The sequence below is a fragment of the Solanum stenotomum genome, chromosome 11, assembly GCF_019186545.1.
Source record: "Solanum stenotomum isolate F172 chromosome 11, ASM1918654v1, whole genome shotgun sequence".
Taxonomy (NCBI): Eukaryota; Viridiplantae; Streptophyta; class Magnoliopsida; order Solanales; family Solanaceae; genus Solanum; species Solanum stenotomum.
Genome location: NC_064292.1, coordinates 3647283 through 3658433, shown reverse-complemented (window position 1 = coordinate 3658433; position 11151 = coordinate 3647283). Strand labels below are relative to the sequence as shown.

Sequence of the window (11151 nt, the reverse complement as noted above, 5' to 3'; positions counted from 1 at the left end):
AATTCCCATTTTATTTTTTGAATCCCCCACCTGGGTGGCCCCCCTTTCCCCTAAATACCCTTCTCCTCTTGCTTCAATTATTGAATTGGGAAAAAGGATATTTTTGCTTTTTTTTTTGTGTGGCTAAAACATAGTTGTACCAATAGCAAAAAAGAGAGATAGGTGGATATATTATTTTCGTAGTTAGCAACGACAAATTTTAGTATAGTAGAAGCACAACCAACAAAAGTTGTGTGAAGCTTCACTTATTCTTTGACACTTGGATATAGTGGGCCCATTCTTTGACTTTAAAGCTCCAAACATTAGGAAGAAAGAGAAAATATAATTTAAAATTGACATGATCCAATAAAATTATACTAAATAATATAAATGAAGTGAATTATGGAGTCCACTATTCTTTAAGCTCATCATATCCAAAAAAAAATAAAAAATCCAGATATCATTCTTCTTCAACTTCGAACATTTTTCTTCTAAATTGAAAATTTTATTAAACTTAGATATATTCGAAATGATTTTTGCAAAAAATATTTGAAATGATATTCATGTTTGAATGTACTTTAATACAATTTCAAAAGTGAAAAGTGAGTTAAAAATAGATTATTTTAAAAAAGTAAATAATTTTTATGTTTAAATGGATCTTAAAAGTAGAAGTTAAAAAGAAATGAATTAGAAAGATGAAAATTTTAAAATACGATAAATGAAAAATGGTTTAATCCTACAATACGAATACAAATTATATTCGTATTTAAATTTGACTAGTAATATCTTAGGTAATTATTTAACCATAAAAAATAAAATATATTTTTATTTATATTATAAAATTGAAGGAGTAATTGAATTGGTTTTCAAATATATTATTTTAAAAGAAAAACTGACGAGAAAAAAGAAGAAGAGAAGACCATCAAAGAGAAACAAAAGGCAAAGAAATAAAAATCAAGAGTAGATCCCATAAATCAGCATATAATTGCAATAAAAAATATCCTCACACAACTAATACAAGTTGTACCTCTTCCATAGTAAAATTTTTAATTAGCAACGTGTTATATATTTTTATAGTGCATATATTATTTTCTTACTCGTTTTAGGTATCCAATCATTTTTGCACATTTTAGGGGCACTCTTGACATATTTTTTTCCATTCCAAATTCCACAACTAGTGCTTCTAAATTTTAAATAAGGGTAGAAAAATCTCAACTATCCCACCACAACTCATATCAGTTGTATTGGATATACAAGTGTAGACTAAAAAATATAACTATGCAAGTGCAAATGTATTTGAAAAGAACCAAATAACAAGCAAAATGCTCTATTAATGTATGGTATTTGTATATTTAAATTTTGATGTATGTGAATCACTACTTTATTGAATGTTTATTGTCTTTGATTATTTTTTTGTTTTCTGTTTTAATTGTTGATCTGAGAATCTACTGAACAATATTAGCCTCCACTATTGGTGGTTCAATTTCTTCAAGAGTTATAATATTACCCTTTTTTTTTTTTTCTGAAAAGACTTTTGGTTCAATTTCTTCAAGAGTTCAATAGATATACTTTCTTCAATTTCTTGTTAGTTTGTTTTGCTAACATGGAGAAAAGGCATTTTGATATCTATTTGATTTCTCTCTCTTTATTTTTCCTTTTTGATTTGAAAGAACAATAAAATGGTGAATCCTTGTTTTCAGTTTATCCATTGGGACAAAGTTGTACATGGACCTAAATAGGGACCTTCAACATAGAAAAATAGAAGCAACAACATACAAGTGGGGTGTGTATGCGGACCTTACCACTAACTTGTAGGGTAGAAAAGTTGTTTCCGATAGATCATCGACTCAAGTAAACATAGAAAAAATAATACCTAGAGAAAAGGAAAAATGGAACAGAATCCCATTCTTCACAATTCTAAAACGTACTAGATATAGGACCCCGTGCCAGCACGGGGCCCAATATATATTATTTTTTTATTTTAATTTATGTCATATTATGGAATTTGAGAAGTTATTGAAATTTTTATATGATTTTAAAAATATTTTAAATTTTTAGCTACTGTGGTTCGTAGTACTTTTTTTTAACATAATTTTGAAAAAAATATTTATTACTCTGTTTGTTCTAATTTATGTGGCACACGCAAAATTTCAAATATTACCATTTTTTATATGTCTCTTTAATATATTAAGTTGTTAATTATTGTATTTTATAGAACATTTTGAACCTAATTTTTTAATAATATATGTTATTTGCCATGTCCCAATTTATGTGGCATTAAATTGATAGATTTGTTGGAGTCGAGAGATTTATTTTGTTAATTATTGTAATTTATAGTTTTTTTTCCGTCAATTTCAAACAATATATGTTGTTAATTGATCGAATACTTTTAATGTAATTTTAAAAAAAAAATATGTGTGACTCTCCATGTCCCAATTTATGTGGCACATGTAAAGTTTTGACAATTAACCAAAATTTTAATACATTTTAAAAAATATTTTTAAGTCGTTAAATTTTAAGTAATAAGTAATTTAAATTGTTGTATTATTTATTACAATTTATAATACTTTTAAAGTACTTGAAATATTGTACTATTTACTATGATTTATAACACTTTTTTTTTAAATTTATGTCATATTATGGAACTTGAGAAGTTATTGAAATTTTTATATGATTTTAAAAATATTTTAAATTGTTAGCTATTGTGATTTGTAGTACTTTTTTTTAACATAATTTTGAAAATAATATTTATTACTCTATTTGTTCTAATTTATGTGGCAGATGCAGAATTTCAAATATTAACCCTTTTTTATATGTCTCTTTAATATATTAAGTTGTTAATTATTGTATTTTATAGTACATTTTGAACCTAATTTTTTAATAATATATGTTATTTGCCATGTCCCAATTTATGTGGCATTAATTGATAGATTTGTTGGAGTCGAGAGATTTATTTTGTTAATTATTGTAATTTATAGTTTCTTTTTCGTCAATTTCAAACAATATATGTTGTTAATTGATAGAATACTTTTAATGTAATTTTTTTAAAAAAATATGTGTGACTGTCCATGTCCCAATTTATGTGGCACATGTAAAGTTTTGACAATTAACCAAAATTTTAATACATTTTAAAAAAAAATTTAAGTCGTTAAATTTTAAGTAATTTAAATTGTTGTATTATTTATTACAATTTATAATGCTTTTAAAGTAGTTTAAATATTGTACTATTTATTATGATTTATAACACTTTTTTTTTAATTTATGTCATATTATGGAATTTGAGAAGTTATTGAAATTTTTATATGATTTTAAAAATATTTTAAATTGTTAGCTATTGTGATTTGTAGTACTTTTTTTTAACATAATTTTGAAAATAATATTTATTACTCTCTTTGTTCTAATTTATGTGGCAGATGCAGAATTTCAAATATTAACCCTTTTTTATATGTCTCTTTAATATATTAAGTTGTTAATTATTGTATTTTTTAGTACATTTTGAACCTAATTTTTTAATAATATATGTTATTTGCCATGTCCCAATTTATGTGGCATTAATTGATAGATTTGTTGGAGTCGAGAGATTTATTTTGTTAATTATTGTAATTTATAGTTTCTTTTTCGTCAATTTCAAACAATATATGTTGTTAATTGATAGATTTTTTGGAGTGGACTTTTTTTTTATTAATTATTGTAATTTATTGTTTCTTTTTCGTCAATTTCAAACAATATATGTTTATTATATAATCCATTTTATGTGGTACCAATAGAATTTAGAGAGTCAATTAAATTTTTTATATAAGTTTTAAATAATTAAGCTGTTAATTATTGTAATGTATAGTATTACTTATATTATTTTTAAATATATTTAAATATTATATGTTAGGTTTTTTATCCTAATTTATATGGCATTGATAGAATTTAAAGTGTCAAATAATTGTTAATTATTGTAATAGATAATATGGAGTATTTAAGTCATTTATAGTATAGTAATTACTATATAATATGTAGTATTTAAGTGGAAGGTGATGGAGCCCATTTATATAGTTTGATAAATATATTGGATATTAGTAGTGATTTATAGTATAGTAATTAATAATATATAATATGTAGTATTTAAGTGGAAGGTGATGGGGCCCACTTATATATTTTATAAATATATTAGACATTTGTAGTGATCTTATTGGAACAATGATAGTAATTCCTAGAGTCTTCTATAATATAGTAATACATGATATACAATGAGCTGTTGAAAAATGGACAAGTGCATAAAAACAAAAGTAATGAATAGACATAAAGCAAAAGATACCTTCCTCTATTATTGCCTCAATTATTCAATTAGTTGAATTATACTTTTTGAAAAGAGTAAAAAGGACAGTTTTACTAATTACAAGCAAAAGAGAGAGAGCAATCACTGATCCTTCTTGTTTGCAAATTACTCTTAGCATTCAACAGGTAAAATAAAGCTCTTAACTGAGACAATTTGAAGATATATTTTCTTAAAGAATCATATTGTGTTTCCTTGTTTTGCTTTGCAGATTTCAGAAATGGAGATTGGCTTAGCAGTTGGTGGTGCATTTCTCTCTTCAGCTTTGAATGTTCTCTTTGATAGGCTTGCTCCTCACGGTGATCTGCTCAACATGTTTCGGAAGCGTAAGGATCATGTTAAGCTCTTAAAGAAGCTGGAGGACATTTTGCTTGGTCTTCAGATTGTGCTAAGTGATGCAGAGAATAAGCAAGCATCAAATCGACATGTGAGCCAATGGCTTAATAAGCTCCAGAGTGCTGTGGATGGCGCTGAAAACATGATAGAAGAAGTCAATTATGAAGCTTTGAGGCTTAAGGTGGAAGGCCAGCATCAAAATCTTGCAGAAACAAGCAACAAACAAGTAAGTGACCTCAACCTGTGCTTGACTGATGAATTTTTCCTTAACATAAAGGAGAAGTTGGAAGAAACCATTGAAACATTGGAGGTGTTGGAAAAGCAAATTGGACGCCTTGGCTTAAAGGAACATTTTGGTTCAACTAAACAAAAAACTAGAACACCTTCAACTTCTTTGGTTGATGATTCTGGTATCTTTGGAAGGCAGAATGATATAGAGAATTTGGTTGGTCGTTTATTGTCTAAGGATACAAAGGGAAATAATCTGGCTGTAGTTCCTATTGTTGGAATGGGCGGCCTGGGTAAGACAGCACTTGCTAAAGCCGTTTACCATGATGAGAGGGTGAAGAACCATTTTGGTTTGAAAGCTTGGTATTGTGTTTCTGAGCCATATGATGCTTTGAGAATAACGGAAGGGTTACTTAAAGAAATTGGCTCATTTGACTCAAAGGATGTCCACAACAATCTTAATCAGCTACAAGTCAAATTGAAGGAAAGCTTAAAGGGAAAGAAGTTTCTTATTGTTCTGGATGATGTGTGGAATGACAACTACAACAAGTGGGATGACTTGAGAAATCTTTTTGTACAAGGAGATGTAGGAAGTAAGATCATTGTGACGACACGTAAAGAGAGTGTTGCCTTGATGATGGGAAAGGAGGAAATTAGCATGGACAATTTGTCAACTGAAGCCTCTTGGTCTTTATTTAAAAGACATGCATTTGAAAACATGGATCTTATGGGACATCCGGAACTTGAAGAGGTCGGTAAACAAATTGCAGATAAGTGCAAAGGACTGCCCTTAGCTCTGAAGACGCTCGCTGGCATGTTACGCTCCAAATCAGAGGTTGAAGAGTGGAAACGTATTTTGAGATGTGAAATATGGGAGCTGCGAGATAATGACATATTACCAGCATTGATGTTGAGCTACAATGATCTTCCCGCACATTTAAAGCGATGTTTTTCCTATTGTGCAATATTTCCTAAAGATTATCCATTTAGGAAAGAACAAGTTATTCATCTGTGGAATGCTAACGGTCTCGTACCAAAGGACAATGAGATAATTCAAGATTCAGGCAACCAATACTTTCTCGAATTGAGATCAAGATCATTATTAGAAAAGGTCCCAAATCCTTCTAAAAGGAACATAGAGGAATTATTCCTAATGCATGACCTTGTCAATGATTTAGCCCAAATTGCATCTTCAAAACTTTGTATCAGGTTGGAAGAGAGCCAAGGATCTCATATGTTGGAAAAAAGTCGACACTTATCATATTCTAAGGGATATGGTGGTGAGTTTGAGAAATTGACACCCCTCTACAAATTGGAGCAGCTGAGGACATTGATTCCGATATGTATTGATCGCGTGATTCATTTAGACAGTCTAAGCAAGAGGGTGTTGCATAACATATTGCCAAGACTAACATCCTTAAGGGCATTATCATTGTCTCATTACGTGATTAAGGAGTTGCCAAATGACTTGTTTATCAAATTAAAGCTCCTCAGATTTTTGGACCTTTCTTGGACAGGGATTGAAAAGTTGCCTAATTCCATTTGTGTATTGTATCACTTAGAGACACTTCTCTTGTCATATTGCATTAATCTTAAGGAGCTACCGCTGCAGATGGAGAAGCTGATCAACTTGCGTCATCTGGACATAAGCAACACTTGTTGCTTGGAGACGCCCCTACATCTGAGCAAGTTGAAAAGCCTCCAAGTGCTAATGGGAACCAAGTTTTTTCTCGGTTGTTTGAGAATGGAAGATTTGGGTGAAGCACAGAACTTGTATGGATCTTTATCTGTTTTAGAGTTGCAAAATGTGGTTGATAGAAGGGAAGCTGTGAAGGCAAAGATGAGGGAGAAGAATCATGTTGACGAGTTATCTTTGGAGTGGAGTGAAAGTAGTAGTGCCGACAATTCAAAAACAGAAAGAGACATACTTGATGAGCTATGCCCACATAAAAACATAAAAGAAGTCGAAATCACTGGATATAGAGGGACAACATTTCCAAATTGGCTAGCTGATCCTTTGTTTCTTAATCTGGTGAAATTGTCTCTTAGCAACTGCAAGGACTGTTATTCCTTGCCGGCACTAGGACAGCTTCCTTCTTTGAAATATCTTATCATTAGAGGGATGCATGGAATAACAGAGGTGACAGAAGAATTCTATGGCAATTTGTCCTCCAAAAAGCCTTTTAACTGTCTTGAGAAGCTTGAATTTGAAGATATGCAGGAGTGGAAGCAATGGCACGTATTAGGAAATGGAGAGTTCCCTACACTTGAGAGCCTTTCAATTAGAAAGTGCCCTGAACTCAGTTTGGAGACACCCATCCAACTTTCAAGTTTAAAAAGGTTTGAAGTTTGGGGTTGTCCAAAGGTTGGAGTTGTTTTTGATGATGCTGAGCTGCTTAGATCCCAAATTGAGGGAATGAAGCAGATTGAGGAATTACATATTAGTAATTGTAACTCTGTTACCTCCTTTCCTTTTAGCATACTGCCCACTACCTTGAAAACAATATCCATATCTTATTGCCGGAAATTGAAATTGGATCCGCCAGTGGGTGAGATGAGTATGTTTCTGGAGGAATTGAGACTGGCGGGATGTAATTGTATAGATGATATATCACACTTAAGAGCACGCTCTTTGTGGGTAGAGGATTGCCACAACCTTACTAGGATTTTGATTCCTACTGTGACTGAAAGACTCCATATTCAGAATTGTGAGAATGTTGAAAAACTATCGGTGGCATGTGGGGGGACCCAGATGACGTCACTGATTATTGTTGGCTGTAAGAAGCTGAAGTGTCTGCCAGAACATATGCAGGAACTCCTTCCATCTCTTAAGAAACTGAATCTGGATAATTGTCCAGAAATAGAGTCCTTTCCTGAAGGAGGATTGCCCTTCAATTTACAACAACTTCATATCGGCAAGTGCAAGAAACTGGTGAACGGCCGAAAGGAGTGGCGTTTACAGAGACTTCCCTATCTCAGAGAGTTAGAGATCTCTCATGATGGCAGTGATGAAGAGATTCTTGGTGCTGAGAACTGGGAGTTGCCTTCCTCTATTCAAACACTTAGAATATGGAATCTGAAAACATTAAGCAGCCAACATCTCAAAAGCCTCACCTCTCTTCAACTTCTACATATTGAGGGTAATTTACATCAAATTCAGTCAATCCAGTTTTTGCACCTCACTTCGCTTCAAAGTCTACAAATCTGGAATTTACCTAATCTCCAATCACTTCCTGAATCAGCACTGCCCTCCTCCCTCTCTCAGCTGACCATCTATAATTGCCCTAAGCTCCAATCACTTCCTGAATCAGCACTGCCCTCCTCCCTCTCTCAGCTGTACATCAGTAATTGCCCTAATCTCCAATCACTTCCTGAATCAGCACTGCCCTCCTCCCTCTCTCAGCTGTCCATCTGTAATTGCCCTAATCTCCAATCACTTCCTGAATCAGCACTTGCCTCCTCCCTCTCTGAGCTGGACATCTCCCATTGCCCTAATCTCCATTCTCTTCCATTAAAAGGGATGCCATCTTCCCTCTCTAAACTATATATTTCAGAATGTCCATTGCTACTAGAATTTGACAAGGGGGAATACTGGCCAAATATTGCTCAAATTCCCACCATAAAGATCGATGGTGAATCCCAGTAATGGTTAAAACAAATGGTGCTCTCACAAATGTAAGTTTTTCTTTTCTTCAGAAGCATTCTATTTTTGTTTTCTTCCCTTTGCTTTTTTGTCAATTCTTTTACTTTTTTGAAATCTTGTTCAGCAGTGTGGTAAGTCTATTGCTCAAATCATATATGTTCATTGGCAAAACCTGTAATGATTAAAACGAGTGCTGCTCCGATAGATGTAAGTTATTCTATTTCCTTAATATATTTTGATTGTTTGTTAATTCTTTTTGACAAGTGTGTACCATCTATTGCTTCTTTGAAGTCGACGAAATATCTTTAGATCAGGATGAAATCTTTTATATTTGTAAAAGAAATCTAGTATAGGTAGGAATTGAGATAATTTGCTCAAGAAAATTGATTGCTTAATATATGTTAGGGTCTAAGAAATGCAACCTCACTCTTCTCAATCAGGTAGCCAAGACCTTGATAAGAGTTACATCAAGCTTCAAATTTCAAGAAAGTGAAAACGACTTTGAATGCCTGCTTCCATTATTTATGCCATGTTGTACCACATTGGTTTCAAGTTTGATGCGACTGCATTATTACATCAGTTTTTTTTTTTCATATTCAAAGATCCAGAATATTACATCAGTTTTTTGGTTTTGATATGCAGAGAACTTCTAGGATCATGAAGTTTCCTCCAAATTATGTCCATTACTCAACCTTGAGTGACACCTCAGAGCTAGCGAAAGTCAAGGAAGTATATACTGCTCGTGATGAATTCAAGGTTAGATAACAAAATAATGATTTACTGGTGTTTCAGTTACCAAGATGCTTATTTTGTAGTAATAGTTTGCACTCTCATAAATCAGCTAAATAGATTTCCTTCATTGACACCCTCATCAGTCATCTGTCTGCGAAACAGAGAAATCAACGGTTTCAAAATTCTCTAGAACCCATTTTCATGAGCTTCAAGCCTCAATTCTGATGACACAAAAGACATCAACAGAGTAGAAGAATTCAACCCAAGTTTTCAATTCCTGCTTCATTTGATGGGAAAGGTACAAATATTTTTTTCTTCTCCCTTTCTTACTGCGGTGCTAAATTGGTTTTGCCCCACTTTGCATCACAATGATGTTGGAGTATATCGGTTTTCTACTGGTAATCAGATACTTAAAATGGAAAATTGCTTTTGAAAATATCGTTTTCATTGTTCGAAAGTTGTTTAAATCATCTGCTGATCCAAAATTTTCATTTTTCTTGATCTTCTTCTATCTTTAGTTTTACATGTCTTCTGATTGAGTAAATGAAGTGTTTGCTAAGTTGATGTCGCCTAATTCACATTTCACTGAATTAATTTTCTGACCCAAGTTTATGCATATGTTTGCTCTAACGTTGAAAAGGAAAAACGTCGAATGATATGGATATTTTCTTTTTTTAAGAATACAAAGTCGCGATAAGATAGAAAATTCGATGGTATTAATTTCGACATGGATCACCGTTTAGTACTTTGCTTGAGGTATAAATTTCTTTTTTCCCTGTTTAGAAATGTTTCCCGTAGCTCCTAATTGTGATGCTTCATTTACACATTTTTAAAATTTCATCTTATAACAGCTATAAAGTGTGTCCGAGCCAATTAAATATTACAAACTTGGCTCTTCTTTGTTTAATTCACTTTCTTCAATTCTATCAGAAAATATTCCTCTAAAGGCATGTCGATTTTATTATTTTACACGATTTCTGTTTGTGTTACTTTTTCGATTTCTAATTTGTTTTATGAATGTTTTTTACAGTTTAATTTTCGATGCTTCCAAGTTTCAGCAGTCCTGATTCCTGAAGTTTTCCGGGTGAGCATAGTTGTGAGTTGCAAGTTTCGCAATTCAATTTCTGTATTATGAATCATTGATGGACTATGGTGAAATTTACTTTTCTTCGTAGAAAAAATATCAAAGAATTATACTACTATACTAATCAGGTTTGTTAATAATGATGCTGCTGATATTTATAATCACTTGGCTATTATGAAATACTAGTTCTGAGAACGTGCACGTTTGACTTTTATTATTATATAAAATTTATATAGGCCTAACTTATGTATAGAAACATGTGTAATATCAACCCAATTAACTTTTAAAAAATAATAAAATATACATGTCATCATATGCATACAAAATGAAAAAGGTTATACAAAGTAATATATTAATCTGAATAAGAAAGAATAACCGATAAATTAAAATTTTCATAAGAAAGTCTAGTGGACTAACATTTTATGTCCAATTTATAAAGGAAGAAACTCTGTATGCCGTGATAGAATTATCAGCAGCCCAAGAATAATTCATAATCAAGCATAATAATAAGTTAATAGATGGTTAAGAGAGCCGACATATGAGAAATATCAATGAAACCCTTACCAGCTACACTGAAGATGAATTTAGAAGAAGAGGAGGAGGGGAGAACATCAATGGATCTAGTCTAGCATGATTCACTCATCTGGCTATTTATAAAATTCTGAAAGTTTACTATTAGAAGTTGAAAAGAACTTTAAAACATTGAATTGATATGGGAAAATGACAAGTCATTCTAGAGTATTGAAATAAGAGGCAGTACCAAGGAAATTAATTCATCCGTATGTAAACTCAAATACATATTAATTATATTATTGTAAAACTTAA

At 31.7% G+C, this 11151-nt stretch overlaps 2 protein-coding genes across 2 annotated transcripts in view; both read left to right on the top strand.

The window, feature by feature from the left end:
• LOC125844537 (putative disease resistance RPP13-like protein 1) overlaps positions 1-8513 on the top strand; it is a 73253-nt gene extending 64740 nt beyond the window's left edge. Inside the window, exon 3 of the mRNA XM_049523845.1 lies at positions 5310-8513. Coding sequence (XP_049379802.1) covers positions 5310-8513 — 3204 coding nt within the window. The remainder of the gene's footprint in view (positions 1-5309) is intronic.
• Positions 1-9723, top strand: part of LOC125845554 (putative disease resistance RPP13-like protein 1) — a 53259-nt gene extending 43536 nt beyond the window's left edge. The window contains exons 3-4 of the mRNA XM_049525091.1: positions 9153-9266; positions 9352-9723. The gene's annotated coding sequence lies outside the window, so the exon portion shown is untranslated. The remainder of the gene's footprint in view (positions 1-9152; positions 9267-9351) is intronic.
• Positions 9724-11151: the final 1428 nt, after the last annotated feature.